The sequence below is a fragment of the Notolepis coatsorum genome, assembly GCF_963971535.1.
Source record: "Notolepis coatsorum genome assembly, chromosome: 13".
In the NCBI taxonomy this organism is placed as follows: Eukaryota; Metazoa; Chordata; class Actinopteri; order Aulopiformes; family Paralepididae; genus Notolepis; species Notolepis coatsorum.
Genome location: NC_140177.1, coordinates 113,079,069 through 113,100,946, shown reverse-complemented (window position 1 = coordinate 113,100,946; position 21,878 = coordinate 113,079,069). Strand labels below are relative to the sequence as shown.

Below are 21,878 nucleotides of genomic sequence, written 5' to 3'. Positions count from 1 at the left end.
ACGAAGGCGGGGGGGGGGGGGGGACTGCCATTTCTATGTGTCCAATAGGTATGTCATTGAAATGCGCAATGCAAAAATGTAAACGTGGAAAATGAGATTTTAACAGATATTTAACCCTCCGTAAACTGCCTATTTTGTTATAATAAAAGTCTATATTGAACTGTACTTCAGCACTACTACAATGGGAATTGTTTTCTTTGCATTGTTAATCATATATGAATAGAGAAGTTTAAAAAATATTTGAATATGAATATATATTTTTTTTCTTTTACTTTGATCACCACCTCCTCTCCTTTAATTTTTTGTATAATAAAACTTAACAAGAACATGTGTATGCAGTGCTCCCTTACTCTGGCTCCTGTGAACACATTGGACATGGTTTTGTTCTGTTTTTGACATTATACCTCAACTACACTTGCAAAGCGATGGATGGGACATTACTGGGCTCTAGAAATTCAGAGAAAGAGAGAGAAGAAAAAGCTAGGGTTGGTTTGAAAAGTAGCATAGTCAATAGTGGCCTCACTATATCAGAGCGAGGGGGCACTGCCCAACCCCCCCACACACACCACCATGTCCAATGGAGAATCCTTATTTTCTTAAAGAGCACTGCCCAACCCCCCCACACACACCACCATGTCCAATGGAGAATCCTTATTTTCTTAAAGAGCAGTATCAAAAAGTATTATTCTGGATTTTTGAATCCTTTTGTCCTCTGTGGTTACCTACAAATGTTATGTCCTTTGACAAAGACGACTCAAGTGGACAGAGGAGAACAATCTTTTTTTTGTGCATTTATCCAATGCGTCTTGAAAACCCCCAACTTGACACACAAGGAATGTACTGGCTGTTCTTGTGTAAGGTTGTTACACGAGCAATGCTGGTTGTCCAGACATGAGTGCTGGTTGTCCAGACATGAGTGCTGGTTGTCCAGACAGCAGTACTGGTTGTCCAGACAGCAGTACTGGTTGTCCAGACATGAGTGCTGGTTGTCCAGACATGAGTGCTGGTTGTCCAGACAGCAGTACTAGTTGTCCAGACAGCAGTACTGGTTGTCCAGACAGCAGTACTGGTTGTCCAGACAGCAGTACTGGTTGTCCAGACATGAGTGCTGGTTGTCCAGACAGCAGTACTAGTTGTCCAGACATGAGTGCTGGTTGTCCAGACAGCAGTACTGGTTGTCCAGACATGAGTGCTGGTTGTCCAGACATGAGTGCTGGTTGTCCAGACAGCAGTACTGGTTGTCCAGACAGCAGTACTGGTTGTCCAGACAGCAGTACTGGTTGTCCAGACATGAGTGCTGGTTGTCCAGACATGAGTGCTGGTTGTCCAGACAGCAGTACTGGTTGTCCAGACAGCAGTACTGGTTGTCCAGACAGCAGTACTGGTTGTCCAGACATGAGTGCTGGTTGTCCAGACATGAGTGCTGGTTGTCCAGATGGCTCTTCTCCAAGACTCCATTGGTCAAAAAGGGGGGAATGGCTCATGAATAAATACAAAATAAAAAGGGGGGGGGGGGGCTGGGTGGCGCAGCGGACTAAGCCCTCATCACCAACGCAAGGGACACGTATTGAATCCGGCTGTCAGCGTTGCCTCCGGTTTGGCCGGCCGTCATACTGGCTCAATTGGCAGAGTCAGCGGGAGGGAAGCCGGTGGGGTGGTATTCTGGTTGTTGTAAACAGCGACTCCTACAGGTCGGTCAGGGCGCCTGCACAGCGAGGGAGGGAGATGGTGAGGGTAGTGTGACCTCCCACACGTTACACCTCACCAATGAGAGTTCACGCTGGCAGGTGAAAAGATGCTGCTGGCTGTCTCCTATGTCTCGGAGGAAGCATCTGATAGACTTCAGGGCTCCCTAGACCGACCAGTGGGGGGCACATGCGAGCAACGACCAGGAAGGGGAGGGGGGAATTGGCATAACGACTAAATTGGGATGGGAGAAAAACACAGAAAAACAGGAGGAGAAAAAGTGGATTAAAAAAGGGGGGTGAAAAAGAAATGTCTCATACATTTGTGTGAGCAGTCATCTTTGAATTATGTTTCAATGTGATTGAATGGCAGGTCCACAACATGAGTAAAATATTAATGTATATTCAATGACACTAATAGAATAAGACTATCAACTGCGAAATTACCTTGAATTACAAGTTCTGGCTTGAAAACATTGAGTGCATCACTAAGAGTTCATCCACTGGTTTTGCACTTAATTCATTGTTCAATCGATTCTTCCCTAAATAACCTTTTTATCCTTTTTTTTATTATTGTATTGATCATCTAGCAAATTGGATATTCAATATGAATACATGTAATGAATTAAATGACTAATGTGCAGTACAAAAAATGGGTTTCAATTTCAATAATTGCAAACAAATGAAATCTCTAGTGCCCCCCCCCCCCCCCCCCCCAGACTGCTACCTATCTGAACCAGTGTACTTGCTGGGACACTATATGGCTGAAACCTACCTGCACCAGTGTATTTGCCGGAACCCTACATGGCTGAAACATCATGTGTCATGGATGTTTGTCTTGTTAATCTTTCCACACTAAAACCATAATAACTTCTCACCATCATGATCATCATGGTAACTGACTGCTAAACTAAACAATGAATTATTCTGCCATGTTATAAAATGTTTAATAGATAAGAACTTTATTGGGAGGGAGGGGGTAGTTTTAGCTGTGCTTGTAAACTTACACCAAGAAAGAAAAGTTCTTTACAACACCAATTATAGACCAGGAATAATATGGCAATTTAAAGGAACTGTATCCAAATTGAGAATTCATACATATTCCTATGGTCAGTCCAAAACACTTTGTTAACGCAAACAACTCTCCCAAATCCAAAAACCTAGAGTGCTCATTCAAAACTGGAAAATCTGGAGTGCTACTCAGATTCGTGTGCACCAGGGTGGTGTGGTTCATGTCCACCAGCTAGAGGGTGGTCTCTTCATAACTGTCCCATTGGCCAGAATGCACTGCCTGGTTTTCCTGTAATCCTCCATGATCATCTGGACACTCTGCCAGTCACTCTTTGTTTGGGACTGCGGTGCATATCCTCAGTCTCCTCCAGGTTCACCTTCAGGAAGCTGTCCAGTCCGACTTAGCATATAGTCGACACCAAGCAGCCTTTCTCCTATGAAAAAGAATGCACACGTTATTAGTTGTATCCAAAGCATTCTATATAGATAGTTTAATTGTAATATCTGAGCTCTATCTTTATCATGTTATGATGAGCATCTCGGTGTATGGTTTGCTTTGGCAATGGGAATAGTCAAAATAAAGCCTTGTTGAACTTAAAGGAATGAATGGAAGGTGACAGTGACGGGTAGCCTAGGCATTGTCCAACTAACACCTCTCCCGAAGGCTACCCATCACTGTCCGCTCCCATTCATTGTGCTAAGCTAGGCTAACAAGTTTCAAGTTTCTTTAATAGTTGTCATACAGAAGTACAGAATACTTTCATACAAAATGCTTCTTACTGTTACGCTCCAGAGACTGTGCTAGACAAGATAGTATCAAATAACATAGTATAGCATGTAAATTAGAAGTAGAAAATGAGGTCAGTGTTCAGTATAGACACAATGTTCGATGCAGAATAGACGTAACTGAGTTACCATATAATATACAATACTATGCAGTGTACTAATGTACAATACTATATAGTGCAAAGCAGAAATGGGATGAGGTACAATTTAGGTACAATTTACAGTAAGGTGTACGAGTTGTAGTGCAATCCTTCATCAATAAATATAAAGTGTGGGGAGTGGGTGCTACAGTGTGTTTGTTTAAAGTGAGTGTGTGCTATAAAGTGTGTGGAGTGGGTGCTACAGTGTGTTTGTTTAAAGTGAGTGTGTGCGTGTGGATGTGTGTGCTATGTGCGTTTGATGGTTGTTGTTGTGTAGTGTTCATTGTTCGTTGAGCAGCCTGATGGCCTGGGGATAGAAGCTTCTTCTGAGTCTTTCTGTGCTCGCCTTGAGACTCCGGTATCGCTTGCCTGACCGCAGCAGTTCAAAGAGGCAGTTGTTCGGGTGACTGGAGTCTTTAATGATTCTCTTAGCCTTGCCCCTGCACCGCTTGTTGTAAATGTTCTGGAGGGTGGGGAGCCCCCCTCCAATTGTGCGTTCGGCTGAACGTGTCACTCTTTGTAGTCTGCTTCGGTCTTGTGCAGTGCTATTCCCAAACCAGGAGGTGATGTTGCCAGTCAGGATGCTCTCTATTGTACATGAGTAGAAGTTCTTAAGGATCTTCTGACTGACTTGGAACTTCCTTAGGCGCCTGAGGAAGTAGAGGCGTTGTCGTGCCTTCTTCACAACACTGTCAATGTGTGTGGTCCATGTCAAGTCCTCGGATATGTAGGCTCCGAGGTACTTAAAGATGTTGACTCTCTCAACCGGTGCCCCGTCGATGCTGAGGGGGCTGTAGTCCTTGAACCCCGACCTCCTGAAGTCCACAATCATCTCCTTTGTTTTGCTGACGTTCAGGGAGAGGCTGTTTTCCTCTTCCAGGTAGGCCCTCTCGTCGTTGGCAGAGATCAGGCCCACCACCACTGTGTCGTCAGCAAATTTGATGATTGTGTTGCTACTCCGCTGAGCCACACAGTCGTGTGTGTACAGGGAGTAGAGGAGGGGACTCAGAACACAGCCCTGGGGGGCCCCTATGTTGAGGGTGATGGATGAGGAGGTGCAGTTGCCTGCTCTCACCACCTGGGGTCTGCCCGTCAGGAAGTCCAAGACCCACTGGCAGAGGTCATAGTTCAAGCCCAGGTCCCTGAGCTTGGCTATGAGTATGGAGGGTACTATGGTATTGAATGCCGAGCTGTAGTCGATGAATAGCATTCTCACATAGTTCCCCTTCCTCTTGTCCAGGTGTGATGCTGCTGTGTGCAGCACATGGGCTATGGCGTCCTCCGTGGACCTGTTGGGGCGGTATGCAAATTGCAGGGGGTCCATGTTGATGGGGAGGGAGGAGCAGATGTAGCCCTTTACTAGCTTCTCAAAGCACTTCATGGCTATGGAGGTGAGAGCTACAGGGTGGTAGTCGTTGAGGCAAGCAGGCTTGGATTTTTTGGGTACAGGGATAATAGTGGACTTCTTCAGGCAGATAGATTTTTACTGAACGCACAGAGGAAACTGGTGTCTTATCTTCTTGTCTCTCTCTGGAGAAGACTAAGAGCGAATTTCTCAAAATGTTGGCTTGTTCTTTTAAGGTAGAACACTGAAAAACCACAAACCAAAAGTATTCTATACCCAATTAGACAAACCAGTGTATTTGGCAGATTAATTGAAAGACTACCAAAGGCCAGTCATTGCCAGCTGGAGGTTGTGGCACAAACGCCCAGCCAGAGACTTATTGAGGCCACATCCCCGGAGTAGGTGAGGAGAGACGACGGCCTGCTGGTCACCGCGCAGTTCCCCGAGGCGACAGTGGCTCAGGAGGTAGAGCGATCGTCTAGTAATCGAAGGTTCCCGGTTCGAGTCCCGCTTCTCCCCGCTCTCCCCGCAGTGTGTCCTTGAGTAAGACACTTAACCCCTAACTGCTTCCGATGGCACCTTGAATGGTTGCCTCTGCCGTCAGTGTGTGTATGGATGAATGTGAGGCATAAAATTGTAAAGCGCTTTGGATTTTTAGGCCTTCCAGGAGGTCCAACTGGAGGTTAACCCTTTCACTACCACACTACAGGTTAACCTTTCACTGTCTGTAGTGTGGTACTAAAAGGGTTAACCTTCTGTAGTGTGGTTGTGATTGATTGATTGAAAATTGTATTAACAGATTGCAGAATGGGTACAATACAGTACAGCTCAATACACACAATTGTTAAGGGGATGCAGACCAGAGAAAGACTTTTGTCTTGTTTACATCAGGGTCCCCCATTTTTTCTTTTCTTTTTTATCCACTTTTTCGCCCCATTTAAAAATGTTCTCCCATCCCAATTTCGTAGTATCCAATTCTTCCCTCCCCTGTCTTGAACGTTGCTAGACTATGCCTCCCACTGGTCGGCTGTAGTGAGGACAGAAGCCTTGCATCATGTGTCCCCTCCGGTACACGAGGAGGCAGCCTGTCGCATCTTTTCACCGCAGCAGCTCGAACTCTCAGTGGTGAGGAGTAACGCGTGGGACCGCACCGGCATCACCAAACCGACCTGTAGGAGTCGCTGTCCACAACGTCCAATCCCCACCCACCGGCTTTCCCACCCTCTAACACTTGCCAATTGTGTTAGTATGAACGACCGGCCAGCCGGTAGCAGCGCCGAGAGCTGGGCTCGAACCCAGCATCTCCTGCGTTAGTGGCGGGTGCCTTGCCCACTGCGTAAATCAGCCGCCCTAGGGTCCCCCATTTTCAATTCATCATAACATATATGACATACAGATAGACAGTACTGCTACATCTATACATTTATGACATACCAGATTTACAAATACAGTACTGTTTTTGATACAAGAAGAGTCTAAAAAAAAGAGTATATACATTTCACGAAGAAACTGTACATTGGAGGTTGGTTGGTAGGAGGGGGGTTGGGTAGGTGGGGTGGGGGAGAAACTGTACATTGTAGGTGGTGGGGGTAACTGTACTTTGGATTATTGACGAAACCTTACTTGGTCCCAAGAAGAGGGTCTCGTGTATTATTGGGTTTAATAGGACATTTATTGTACATTGGAGGGGGTTGCGTTAGGACATTTACAGGGGCCAGTTTCGAATTGCAGTCTCTCGTAGGTGCTCTTTGAGAGTGGTTTTGAAAGTGGGTAGTGATTCACATTAATTTACAGCTGTGGGTAGGGCGTTCCACATTGATGTGGCATAATTGCGAAATGTGTTTAGTCCCTTGTTTGAGCCGAATCTGGGTTTAACATGATTTGTGGAGCTCCCTCTGGTGTTGTGATCGTGGTATTCACTGACCTTTGGGAAGTATTTTGACATGTACATGGGTACCTTAGTTGGGTAGTGTATCTTGTAGACCAGGCCCATTGCAAGTTGCTGTACTCTGTCATCTACTCTAAGACATCCTAGGTTGTCAAAGTGGGCATGGGGTGAGGTGGGTTCTAGGAGTAAGGTCAAGCAGTAGTCTGACCAGTTTGTTTTGAGATGTATGTAATTTTGTTTTTAGTGCCTTTGAGGTGCTTTAGTACCATGAGATGCAAGCATAGTCGTAGTACCCTTGAATGAGTGCTCCTGCCAGAGTCTTCAGGGTATTCTTAATATAATATAAATAATGCAGGACCTGTTGCAGAGGTCTTTATTCGGCATGCAACGACACTCAATGGTTTTTTTTTAGTGGTACACACAGCGGTTAGTTTAGCACACACACCGGAACACACACGCATGCATTGTCTCTTAGGATCGCAGATGCGATTTGTCTCTGCGATTAACCCATCCCGTCGTCCTTCCCCCCCAAGGGCAGCCGGGAGCAGACAGGCGTCAACGTGAGCCGCGCCAGGGGACCAATCCAAGTGCTCCTGTCCGTCTTTGTCAAGGACGCCACAGCGTTAGCGATCTGTTGTTGTGCATGTTTTTCCATTGGGTTTATCTTATCGGGGGGGAAACCCTTGCGAGCACGGGGAGAACATGCAAACTCCACACAGAAAGGCCTGGGAGATATCCCACCTGGGTACCTGGCATCATGGAAACCTGGTCCCCAAGCGGGAATCGAACCCTGGACCTTCTTGCTGTGAGGCGACAGTGTTAACCACTACACCACCGTGCCGCCCGTCTTGTTTTCCAGAGAGGAGATCCGGTACAAGAATCGAGTTTGTTGGTTGACTTTTTCGTATTACATTGGATGCCATTTTGCCACAGGGTTAACCCTTTGGCATGTGGCAGTGAAAGGGTTAACCTTCTGTATTGTCGCAGTGAAAGGGTTAACCATTTGGTAGTGAAAGGGTTAAGTGTGTTTTCACTGGTTCCTGGAGAAACAACTAAATGTGTATGCCAATGAAAAAGGTATTGCTTTTCCAATCTGAATAATTATTTCATAAAAAACACATATCAGCCACATAATATTAATATGTAAATTACAGTAGCTGTATGATTAACATTGGTTACCTAGGCCAATGGTTTCCAAAGAGGGGTCCATGGGGGATTCCAGGTTAGCAGATACCAGATACGGACCAGCTAGCCCAGCTGCTGGCCAAAAGATAAGAGCTGATCCATATCTGCTTCCATTAATTTGTGCTAAGCTAGGCTACTGAACACAGAGAGGACATTGGTATCTATCTTCTTGTCCGACTGGAGAAGTTGGTAAGTGCATTTCCCATAATGTTGGCATGTTCATTTAAGTGTGTAAATGGTCAACTTGTATATAGTACATCATGGAAATCTATTTTTATATGATGTATGGTTTGCAGTTTTATTTTGGAAAAGGACATGTAACAGTTAAGACACTTGCCTCATTGGATTGGAGCCTGGTGAGGGGATGTTTGACATTTATTGATGTTTCTCAATTCAAAAGTGGAATTATGGCCCGTACTAAGCGATCAGCCCTGACAATGTTTGAATAGGCTGGGTAAAGAATTTTCTTAAAGTGAACACATCCTTTAACCCATTGCAACCGGGAAACACATTTGTGTATATGCAGGCTATATAGTGAATTTTTAGCAGGCGTTTTAGGTCTAAATGGGTTAATTGAGTACCTCAGACAACGACCCATATAACTCCATTTGAAGTTTTCTGAGAAACTTCTTTTTCAAATTGTATTGTCTAAAGATGGTAAGTTGGAGTGTTGACGTGTACATTCATAGTTAGACAGTAGAGGTTGAGTACTTTATTATCTAAAGATGGTAAGTTAGAGTGCTATGTACATTCATAATTAGACCATAGAAGTTGAGTAGTTTCTTATGATATATCACATTCACTCGCCCAAGTGATATGGATTGACTGAATACTTGGGCTGTCCAAAATATTTAAAAGTATATTTTGTATTGGTTATATATGGAGTATATGTGTCTCTGTGGTTCAATTATTTAAATATTGTATTTAAATGGTCTAATAACTAAGCAATTCCAATAAGAGCTCAAAAACGAATTATCCAAAACTTTTATTTTATTGCACAAGTATAGTACAAAGTCAGTGTCAGAAACATGACCCATCATTTGGGGAAGCAAGGTGAAAACGTACAGACTTTCAGTGAAGATCCAGTCAGCAGCAGAGAATCACTCTCAGTCCAGAGGCTTCAATGGCAACTCTGCACCTCCCTGAGTGAGAACTGAGAATACTATTATAGATGGGTCATAAGAGTCTGGGACAAGGTGTGCTCAAATGGGTGGTGCTTATGGTTATGGAGGTAGAACATAGATTTATTTTTTCTTTAGGCATCCAATTGATCAAAATTATATTTTAGATCTCCAAATAATAAATTCAGCTTGGCTTGTGTTATCCCAAAATTAAATATTTGATTGGATTGCTGTTAGGATTTTCTCTTTTTTTGTTGTTGCTCAGATGATTGATTGATTGATTGAAAAGTTTATTAACAGATTGCAAAATGGGTACAGTACAGTACAGCTCAATACATACAATTGTTAAGGGGATGCAGACCAGAGAAAGACTTTCGTCTTGTTTACATCAGGGTCCCCCATTTTCAATTCATCATAACATATGACATACAGATAGACAGTACTGCTACATCTATACATTTATGACATATCAGATTAGCAAATACAGTACTGTTTGTGATACAAAAAGTGTCCAGAAAAAGACAAAAAAACATCTTAGATTCCTTAGATGTTTGCATTACAGTAGGTTACTTGGCACGGCTGTATTAATTAAACCAAACTCAATGCAGTGTCCATGTCTGGCCTTTGGTCTGTCAATTCATTTGCGCCTCTGTTTAACCTGTCTTGAAGCGTCATTTATGCCATCTTTCACATCCTTAACCACGCTGTCCCGAAGCCTCCCGGCCTTGCGGCCCAGGTCACCGATGTCCTTGGGAAGCTCCGACGCCTCCTGGCGCATCTGACGAACTGTGTTCGATTGCAGGGCTTTGGTGGCCGCTTCTCTCCCCACAAGTCGCGCCTTCATCAGCGCGTAAGCGGTCATCTTAGCAGCCTCTCGAATAGGACGCGATTCCGCAAGTTTTTCTACAACTTGCGCTTTATTGAGCAACGCGGAGAAGAGATGCCTTAAAACCATCTTCAAGTATCTGAGAAAGAGTTATATATTAGAGAGTTCATGGAAAGACAGTGACAATAACAAGAACAACAAGGGGAAATTATCTATGGAAATGATCACCAAAGTTACCTTTCTGACTGCCACCATTCTACAAGTGAAGTACTTCCGGGGCAAGTTTATCAAAATAAAAGTGTTCCGCTATGTAGTTAAAGAGGTAAATGTGTCAATTTGAACTTTTGTGTCATGGAGTCTAATTGTCTCGGTAATTCGGTGCTTCTGCTCCATAGCATGTGATAGGTTTAGTCTTTACTCTATTTTCACATCAAAGGTTCAATCTTAAAGGGGAATGCCACCCATTTTAAGAATATACATACAGATAGTTCCTAAATTAAAGGAAAAACCAGAATAAATTAATGGAAACAGGTATCACTGCATGATGCAATTAAGCAATTATGCCATGGGGGAGGCATTTTACTGATCATGGTTTTGGTCCACTTGTCCCCTTAGTGGGAACTGCAAATCAATACAAAGTTATTCTGGGTGATCACCTTTATCCAGGGGTGTAAAGTACTTGAGTAATTGTACTTTGTTACAATACTTAAGTAGTGTTTTGGGGGATTTGTACTTTACTCAAGTATTATTAGGTTTGTATACTTGCACTTTTACAATTACATTTCAGATAAAAGAAAATACATACTTTTTACTCCTTATATTTAAAATGCAGACGTACAAAGTACAAATCTCGCAGGTCCAACCATTTTAATTAGTATATTGTTTCTCTGGCCGAACTAAAGTTAACGTTATTAATCCTGCGGCTGCACTTTATTTAAAAACAGCCCCATCACCCGCCCATACCCATGCTGATTGGTCCTTGTGCAAGACTAAGCGGGGATCTTTGATTAAACACCTGCTATCAAAAGAATAGACAGTCAGAAAAAAAGTTTTAACTTTTACTTTTTACATTTAGTACATTTAAAAGTAGAAACGTTTAGACTTTTACTCAAGTGTGTTTTTAGCCAGATACTCAGACTTTTACTTGAGTAAGATTTTGAGACCCATACTTTCATTTAAGTATAATTTCTGGGTACTTCTTACACCCCTGCCTTTATCCCATGATGAAACATTTCTATCCTGATGGGAGTGGTCTCTTCCAGGATGACAACACCCCCATCTACAGGACACCAACCCTAACACATCCATTTCCTTTGATTTGGCACCCATCAGTATGTTCTTCCTGTGCCTCAGGGCAGTTCAGTCAGTATTTGTGAACATGCACCACTTAAAGCTATAAATCAGAGAGAACCCTCCAATCGGCGATGTAAAATCTTGAGACATCCCCATAGCCAATGAATGGGGCTCTGAACTTATGAGTTCTTACACCCAAATGAGGTTTATATTCTAGCATTGCTAGGTCTGAACCAGAATTAAAATCTCATTTGGGTGTAAGTAATTGGTGTCTGTTTGCTGTCCTGGGGCACAGGAAGAACATTCTTAAAATGGGTGGCACTCCCCTTTAAGCCTCAGATATTCACAAAGCCTCTCAAAGTGTGAGTAGTGTTCCTGGGCACTGACCCCCTATGTCTAACAACAATGGACATAGGACCCCATCCCCCCCTCCCCATCTATCGCCACCCGGTCAACCAGACACCACAGACAATCAACACCTTGAACTCGACAACATAAACCAAATAACGAACACAAATGGACTTCATATATTTCACCTAAACACAAACAGCCTGAGACCTAAACTGGCTGAAATCAGACAATTGTTTTTAAACGGTAAGGCAAACATATTGTGTTTCACAGAAACAAAGCTAGACTCATCTGTACATGATCCAGAGATTGAAATAGAAAACTATTCAATAGTCAGGAGGGATAGGAATCAATATGGAGGTGGCGTCTGTGTGTATATTCACAAAGATACCAAATTCATCAACCGTACTGACCTTAACCATGACGAAATTGAAACTGTTTGGATTGAAATCTTATTCGATAGGGCAAAACCAGTACTAGTGGGCACAATCTATAGACCGCCAGAACAGGGTGGCTTCTATGACACACTTGATGGGTGTTTAGCTGGGGTGGAGGGTGTAGAAAAAATTCTTATTGGGGACTGGAACACGGATATGCTGCGTAAAGCAGCACCCGTCTTCAAGGCCTTCAGTAGGTTTTGTGATCTGCACGGCCTCAGCCAGCTAATCACCCAACCCACAAGGGTATGTGATTCAACACAAACCACCATTGACCTCATTTTGACCTCTGACAAGTCCATGATCTCCAATAAAGGGGTGATAGCATGCGGGTTAAGTGATCATTATATGATTTTCTGTACCCACAAAAAGCTAAAACAGAAGGCCGGCTGTCACAAAACAGTCACATCTAGAGACCTCAAAACCTACTCTAGAGAGGCCTTTAACCAAGAACTGGAGAGCATGGACTGGTCAGATGAACTCAGTGGTACACAGGTTGAAGAAACATGGCTGGGATTCAAAACCAAATTCACAACAATACTCAACAACATGGCACCCCTAAGAACCACCAGGGTTAAAAATCGCGCTGAGCCATGGATGCACACTGAAATACTGGCTGCTAAGAAAACCAGAGACAAAAAATGCTCTGAACTTCATAAAAGTCAGACAAAGCTTTCCAAAAGCTCAAACAGTGAACTCCAAGCCCACGTGGTTGAACTAAAAATTCAAAGAAACAGACTAAGAAATGACGTAAACACCATGATCAAAACCGCAAAAAGAAATTTCATCAATGACAAAACTGAGGAAAACAAAAACAAACCACGTGAACTTTGGAAATGACTCAATAATCAACTAGGCTGCAGTAAAAAACTTAAAACCAGATTCTCAAACATAAACATAAAGACGGACAACACGCTCATCACAGACAAACTGGATGTAGCCAATTACTTAAACATCTTCTTCACAAACATAGCCACAACACTGGTAAACAAACTACCCTCCCACTCAGGGCATTATGGGGTAGAACACATAGTAGCATACTACAAAAACCTAGGGGTCCGCAAAGACGACTTCAAACTAGAAATCGTAACAACCGGTGAGGTACTCAAAAAACTGAGCGCCCTCCAACCTAACAAGGCCACTGGCCATGACAACATCCCCTCCAAATTCCTCAGAGACTCAGCAGCCGCCATCACCCCAGTCATCACACACATTATAAACCTCTCCATAAAACAGGGACACGTCCCCAAGGACTTCAAAATTGCGAGAGTGACCCATCTGCACAAAAAGGGCAGCAAATTAGATCCAGGCAACTACCGCCCTGTTTCTATTCTTACCTCCATCTCGAAAGTCATGGAGAAAATAGTCTACGAACAGGTCGAAAAGTACCTGGCGGAAAAAAATCTAATCTACAAATTCCAATCTGGCTTCAGAACATCCCACTCCACTGACACATGCCTTCTCTATGGCGGGGACTGAGGACGATAAATGACTACAAAGTCAGCGCCCCCTCAATGGGGAGCGACGACGCCTCTCTCGAGGACAAACTCAACTCTTTCTACGCTCGGTTTGGTGCAGACAGTGGCGCCGCTAGCTCAACGGCTAGTGACGTCACTGGCGCGCCGGCTGTTGTGGAGGGCATCCGCGGGGGGGCGGGGACGCTCTCTCATTGTCGGTACACAGTGTGAGAAGAGCATTTATGCAGGTGAACACCAGAAAAGCTGCTGGCCCAGATGGAATAACAGGACGCATACTTAAGTCCTGTGCTAACCAGCTAGCCCCTGTGTTCACCACCATATTTAATCGATCCCTGGCGGAGTCAGTGGTCCCTGCCTGCTTCAAGATGTCTACCATTATCCCGGTACCAAAGAAACCCTCCCCAACAGGTCTCAATGACTACAGACCGGTGGCACTCACCTCTGTGGCCATGAAATGTTTTGAGAGGCTGGTCAAGGATCACATTTGTGCCTCCCTCCCCAGTGATATGGACCCTATGCAATTTGCATACAGGCCAAACAGGTCCACTGATGATGTGGTCTCCCAAGTACTGCACAGCACACTCTCTCACCTGGACCGCCAGAAGGGGGGCTATGTGAGACTGTTGTTCATTGACTACAGCTCAGCGTTCAACACCATAGTCCCCACCAGACTGGTGGACAAGCTGATCGAGCTGGGTCTGAGCTCCGCTCTGAGCGCCTGGATACTGGACTTTCTGAGTGAGAGGCCCCAGGCGGTCAAGGTGGGGGGTCAGACCTCCAAAACCATCACCCTGAGCATCGGGTCCCCCCAGGGCTGTGTTCTGAGCCCCCTGCTGTACTCACTATACACACATGACTGTGTGGCCAAGTTCAGCTCCAACTCCATAGTGAAGTTTGCGGACGACACAGTGGTGGTGGGGCTGATCTCTGACAACGACGAGAAGGCCTACCGGGAGGAGGTTGAGGTACTGGAACGCTGGTGCCAGGACAACAGCCTGCTCCTGAACATTGGTAAAACCAAGGAACTGATCGTGGATTATAGGAGAGGACAGCAGGAGACACACACACCACTGAGGATAAACAGGGCTACCGTGGACAGGGTGAGCAGCTTCAAGTACCTGGGGGTCCACATCTCAGAGGATCTGACATGGACAACACACATAGACTCAGTCGTAAAAAAGGCGAAGCAGCGCCTCTACCACCTGAGACAGTTAAGGAAGTTCAGAGTATCTGGGAAGATACTCCAGTCCTTCTACTCCGGAGCTGTAGAGAGCATCTTGACTGGAAACATGAATGAATGAATGAATGAAAACTTTATTTAACAGATTGCAGAATGGGTACAATACAGTACGGCTCAATACATACAATTGTTAAGGGGATGCAGACCTGAGAAAGACGTTTGTCTTGTTTCCATCAGGGTCCCCCATTTTCAATTCATATAGACATATATGACATACATGACATACAGATAGTCAGTACTGCTACATCTATACATTTATGACATACCAGATTTGCAAATACAGTACTGTTTGTGATACAGAAGGAGTCAAGAAAAGGGAGTATATACATTTGACGTAGAAACTGTACATTGGAGGTTGGGTGGGGGGGTTGGGTACATTGGGATATTGACAACCATACTGGGTAATTTACATTGGAGGTGGTTGGGGGGGGGGGGGGGGCGGGGGGCATACTGTATAAACAAGTAACACTGTACATTGAGGGGGGGGGGGGGAGGAGACACTGTACAAACAAACACAATTGTACATTGAACTATTGACAAAACCATACTAGGTAAATGACTGTACATTGGAGGGGGTTGGAATGATTGGGTTAGGATATTTACAGGGGCCAGTGTTGAATTGCAGTCTCCCGTAGGTGTCCCTTGAGAGAGGTTTTGAAAGTGGGTAGTGATCCACATTCCTTTACAGCTTTGGGTAGGGCGTTCCACATTGATGTGGCATAATTGCGAAACGTGTTTAGTCCCTTATTTGAGCCGAATCTGGGTTTGACATGATTTGTGGAGCTCCCTCTGGTGTTGTGATCGTGGTATTCACTGACCTTTGGGAAGTATTTTGACATGTACATGGGTACCTTGGTCGTGTAGTGTATCTTGTAGACCAGGCCCATTGCAAGTTGTTGTACTCTGTCGTCTACTCTAAGCCATCCTAGGTTGTCGAAGTGGGCAGGGGTGAGGTGGGTTCTAGGAGTAAGGTCAAGCAGTAGTCTGACCAGTTTGTTTTGAGATGTTTGTAATTTTGTTTTTAGCGCCTTTGAGGTGCTTTGGTACCATGAGGTGCAAGCATAGTCGTAGTACCCCTGAATGAGTGCTCCTGCCAGAGTCTTCAGGGTGTTCTTGTTTACCAGAGAGGAGATCCGGTACAAGAATCGAGTTCGTTGGTTGACTTTTTTTATTACATTGGATGCCATTTTGTCACAGGAGAGATTAGCCTCTAGGATGGACCCCAGGTAGGTAATTTCATCTTTCCTTGTGACAATATTGTCACCCACTGTAACTGAGAAGCCGTCGGTCTTGCTGAGTTTGTTATTTGAACCGAAGAGAATGGACTCTGTTTTGCCCATGTGTAATGATAGTTTGTTATCACTGCCTGGTATGGAAACAGCACGGCACAGGACAAGAAGGCCCTACAGAGAGTGGTGCGCTCAGCCGAGCGTACCACGGGTATTGCACTACCACCCCTGCAGGTTCTATACAACAAGAGGTGCAAATCCAGAGCCTGCAGAATAATGAAAGACCCTCACCACCCCAACAGCCTGTTCATGCTGCTGAGGTCAGGCAGATGCCTGCGAACACCAGCTACTAGGACAGAGAAACTTCGGCTCAGCTTCTTCCCCCAGGCCATCAGAGCCTTGAACACTGAACTCTCCACACACAAGCACACACACTGTACACGCTCACACACTAGCAGCCACTTTAACATGAGCAAACACACACTCATGCTGCACACGCTCACACTTATGGTCACTTTACAAAAGGAAAGGTCACTTTAAGAATAGTATAGTATAACTTGAGATTGTATAATATAGCATGTACATAAAGATCCAGTGCCTCATCCGTAGCTAACAGTGTATTGCACTACCACAGGACCTAGCATGTCCTACCATGCTCTGTAAATAACTCATGTACATATACCGATATGCCCTACTCTGTTTACTTGTTTTATTGCACAATGTCATTCTATTGGATTATAAATACCTGTATGTCCCTATGCCATAAATGTCATGTATGTTGAGTATGTCATAAATGTCAATATGAATTGAAAATGGGGGACCCTGATGTAAACAAGACAAACGTCTTTCTCTGGTCTGCATCCCCTTAACAATTGTGTGTATTGAGCCGTACTGTATTGTACCCATTCTGCAATCTGTTAAATAAAGTTTTCATTCATTCACTCTGAGAAGCTTTGTGAATATGGCACTGGTTTCAAGCTTTGGGGGGTGTTCATGTTCACAAAATATGACTGGACTGTTCGTAGATCATAGAAATAACACATTCTGAAATTGTAATGGCTTAATGGTCAGGGTTCCTGTAAGTTACATTTACTTTTAAAGACCTTTTTAATACCACTTTGAATATAATTTAAGACCTATTTCACAGCTGTACTATCAAAAAAGTATGAAGGAAAATTACTATGAAAGAAGTTGTTGGGGGGGACTGATATTACTGTACTGCTTACACATTTAAACAAGATACAGATAAGTTAGCGCAACATACAGTAGAAGTAACTTCCTAATCCAATACATTTTAAAGGTTTATGTAAGACTTAACCCTTTCACTACCACACTACAGGTTAACCCTTTACTATCACACTACAGTGGCAGTGAAAGGGTTAACCTTCTGTGTTGTCAGTGAAAGGGTTAACCATTTGGTAGTGAAAGGGAGAAGCATGCAGAGCGGCGCTCTGACGTGTGATTTTTTTCCATAGCCGCAGCCCTAACCATAACCCACTTCGAAAGAGGGCCAAAGCATAACCACTTCGAAGTAGTTTGTAGAGTCCTGTGTTTGTAGCGCATAGTGCAATACTCCAATTCAGCCATTGGGTGGGTGGCGCCGGCCCTGAGAGCACCGCTCTGCGGCTCTGCAGCTATATACTATTGGTGAAAGGGTTAAGACCCTGCAGGAACCCAGGATGGTATTCCTGGTATCCCCCTTATACCAGCCCCTACTGGTGGAGTGCAGTATGGCAAAGAGCTCTTGATACAAATTTAATTATATATATTTAAGTCAAAAATGCTTGTTTGCATTTGTTGTTTGTAAACATTATAGCAGAGCTGCAGTCAGATAAGAAAGATACAAAAAAACAACAGCTGCAACAACATCCTGCATTTAATTTTTTTCTAACCATGATTGGTGTTTTAAAACGAGACAGCATTTAAAATTACTTTGATTCACAGGTTTAAAGTATAAGGCCACCACTTTTATTATGGAGACAGAATTGTTCCATTCTTGTTGGAGGGAAGGGAAATACAAGAAAAGCCCAACCCCCACCATGTTGTTCCTGCTCACTATGGCTTTCAAAAAGATCACACTACTCCATTCTAGTACCTAGTCAATCACAGATTAAGCACTTTCAGACAGTTAACAAAGGACATGCAAAGCGAAGTTCCTGTGTGCCACCACTATGGGCAGAGCGGCTAAACACGAGTGAGCGAGTTATTAACATCGCCGGTCATATAGATGCACTTTGCATTCAAATTAAAATAAAAACTCACAGTGGAACAATAAAAGCAGCACGTTTAACTGCATAGCATAGTTGAAGACCTTTTTCAAAGTATAAATATTTATTTCTAAAATAATTGGAATGTGCAGTATTGAATCAATGACAACGTCAGGTATCAATGTGGGGCAGGCTACAACATCTTCACATTTGTTAGCCACGCTATTAATCTAAATAAGTTGATCCATGCCCAACTGCCATCAAGCAGTGGACCACAATGGAGACAGATTTGACTCTGAATGCTTTTAAACAATCAAAAGACAAAAGGTGAAATAAACCAAGTTCAACTAAAACCCAATCTTGCTGTGTCATTTCCTGTTTGACCTGATCAAAAAAAATTGCAGCACTCTCCTACAGCTCTCCTAGTTTTTTAACCAGGTTCCATAATCAATCAAATGTGTGTGTGTGGGGGGGGGGGGGGGATCAGTTGGGTTGCATGTCTTCAACTTTGCAGGAAAATGTAACACCCTCAACCCACATCATACAATGGTTCTATAAAGGAAGAGGGAAATCGAATATTCAATGAACTCGGAGAGGGTGACCCATAATTTCAAACTCAATGGAATACAGGTCCCTGGACAGGAACAAGGAACATGATATGCAAGATATATTACTAATACCAACGCTGCATCCTACCACACAACCACCCAAATGAATAAAAAAGGTCAATGATACCCGTCATGGTCGTTCAGTACAAACCAATGGCCTGTGTTCAGAATTGCAAACTACAAGAATATTCAATTTTAAACAAAATGAGCGCACACTATGTCAAATGTATTGTGTTCAGAGTTTAAAGTAAACCATTCCAAACACAGCTCAATCGGTTGTTCTGAATGGCCGTGGTCAGTTATTTGTCATTGACCCAAACATTTTAAATGTTTATGAGCTGCAAAAATGGGACATACATGAAAATGTTGTGTCTATATTGTTGCTACTTTGATCCATTCATGCATTAGAATTTACTGTGGTTTCATAGGAAGGCATTTTTATGTTTTATCATAACCCCAATATATCATCATAGTGCAGGGTAATAGGAAGTGTGTGATACAGTATAAAAAAAAACTGACATTCTAAAAATATTTCAGAGGTCAGTTGGCGAGAATTCCAGGTTGTATTTGCGATCATTAAGACAACAAAAACATCTATCCCAATTCATAAACAAATAAGAAAAAGAAAAGATGTGATACAGATAGCTGCTAAACAATGAATACATTACCCAGCGTTAATACATTTACCATAATATGCTAAAGGCATCGTAGCAACTATTTCTCGTCTCTGTGACTTCTCATATGCCTTCTGAGTGAATAGGAATCACTGAAACATTTGCCACATTCACTGCAGCAGTTTGGCCTCTCTTCAATATGGTTCTTCATGTGATATTTCAAGGGGGTACTCAACGAGAAGCCCTTGCCGCATATTGGACACGAATATGGCTTCTCCCCCGTGTGGGTTCTCATGTGAATTTTCATGTCCGAACTGTTGGTGAACCCTTTGAAACAAAACTGGCAGCTATAGGGTTTCTCCCCCGAATGAGTCCGCGAGTGCCGGATCATCGAAGAGGCAATATTGAAGCATTTGCCACAAACCGAGCACCGGTAGGGTTTCTCTCCAGTGTGGGTCCTCATGTGAATCTCCATGTTTCCTTTGCGGCTGAATCCTTTGCCACAGACGCTGCAGGTGAACGGCTTCTCGCCCGTGTGGCACCTCGTGTGCACCAACAGATCCACCTGCCTGCGGAAGTTCTTCCCGCAGAATTCACAGACGTGTATCTTCACGTGTGTCGTTAGATGTTCAAGAAGACCTTCTTTGTCGGGAAACAGTTTTCCACACATGCCGCACAGACATTGGGCATCATCCGCGTGAATCTCCACATGGTTCATTAAAGACCCTCTGTAGTTGAAAGACATTCCGCACACTTTGCAGAAGCAAGGAGAACCGTCAGTGTCCACATCTTGGAAAATGGAAGAGTCTGTAGGGAGGACGAGTGCAGGCTGAGCACTATGCTCATTTGAGGTACAGGGAACATCGTCATCTGTAATCTCCACCCTCTGTGTTTGCACATCTGGACGTGGCGACTCGGTTTGGATTCGCTCACTCTTACAAGCAGGGCTGAATACAAACTTTATGACGTCAGGGTTCTTTTCCACACGCTGGGGCTTGTTGTTTGCCTCCCAAGTGGCCCAGACCTCCTCCTGTTCCTCTTTAATCTCCGAGAGCTCTTGGTCTTCATACGTCTGTGGGGATGGGACAGCCTCTTCAAAACCAGGGACAGTGAGTTGTTGGGCGTCTGCAGAGAACAGGCAGATTTAGCAAGAGTTTGCAAACAGGAAATTGCTCAGTCTATTAATTTGTTCTATTGGTTATGACTGGGAAAAGGCTATTTCCATAAAAAAAACTATAATTTTACGCCTCTGGGACGATAATTTAACATTTCCCATCTGGCAACACTGCTCAGTTGGGTGGTTAGCTGGTAATGTTAGCTTGCTAGCTAAAAAGAAAAGTTGACACGGTCAGCTGAAAAAACGATTATAGCTTAACTTAACGTTAGCTAGTAATACATTAACGTTACTTGTCATTATGAATATAAGGACTGTTAGGAAGTGTGACATTATTGACGAACTAACGTTTACGTTACCTGCTCTTTGTAACTTTGTGTCTGGTTCTTCTCGCAGCGTGTGTTGATGGTTTTGTGTTATTATCTCTCGAGTTGCACGTGAGAACTCCTCTTCATACTCAACTATTATCCTCTCCACTAAGCCAAATATCTCTTCTGCAGCCACCGTCAGTCTCTCGTTAACGAGCACCTTAAGCAACTGGATTTTAGACATCTTAAAGCAGTCAAATAAAACCGTTTAATGCCAAAAGATAATTGATTCTGCGAGCAAGTGGCTAGCGAGAAGCTAGGTCATTTGAACAGTGTCAAACTCGCGAGAATAAGGGTTTATACTTCCGGTTTGAAATTGTTAAAAAAAAGGGGAAAAAAAATTGCAAAATAAAGGTCGCGACCAATCCATCTCAAACTCCCGTCCATTTTTCTTGATCCTCCAATCACAACTGTTGCTGGTAAAAACCATTATACAAGATTTTCTGCATAAAACGTATTTACAAAAGTTGAAGGGAGAGCAAATTAATAGTGAATGTTAATTTATGTTATTATTAATGTTAATAATACATACGTAAGTGTGCAGTTGATTGATTGAAAACTTTATTAACAGATTGCAGAATGTGTACAATACAGTACAGCTCAATACACACAATTGTTAAGGGGATGCAGACCAGAGAAATACTTTCGTCTTGTTTACATCAGGGTCCCCCATTTTCAATTCATCAGGACATATTATGACATACATGACATACAGTACTGCTACATCTATACATTTATGACATACCAGATTTGCAAATACAGTACTGTTTGTGATACAAAAAGAGTACAGAAGAGTATATACATTTGACGTAAAAACTGTACATTGGGGGAGGTTGGGTAGGTGGGGGGGGGGCTGTACATTGGAGGTGGTTCGGTGGGTGGGGTGGGGGGGGGGGGGGGTTGGGCAGGAGGGGTAGGGGGGGGAACACTGTACAACTGTACAAGCAAAACTGTA

General features: G+C 43.6%; 1 protein-coding gene across 1 annotated transcript; it reads right to left on the bottom strand.

The window, feature by feature from the left end:
- Positions 1–17,922: 17,922 nt before the first annotated feature.
- On the bottom strand, positions 17,923–21,178 carry LOC311239209 (uncharacterized protein). Its single transcript, XM_084327500.1, has 2 exons — positions 20,915–21,178; positions 17,923–20,566 (listed from the first exon to the last, which is right to left on the bottom strand). The coding sequence occupies exons 1-2, from the start codon at positions 21,105–21,107 to the stop codon at positions 19,542–19,544; spliced, it is 1,218 nt and encodes a 405-aa protein (XP_084183626.1). The 5' UTR covers positions 21,108–21,178; the 3' UTR covers positions 17,923–19,541.
- Between the last annotated feature and the right edge of the window lie 700 nt (positions 21,179–21,878).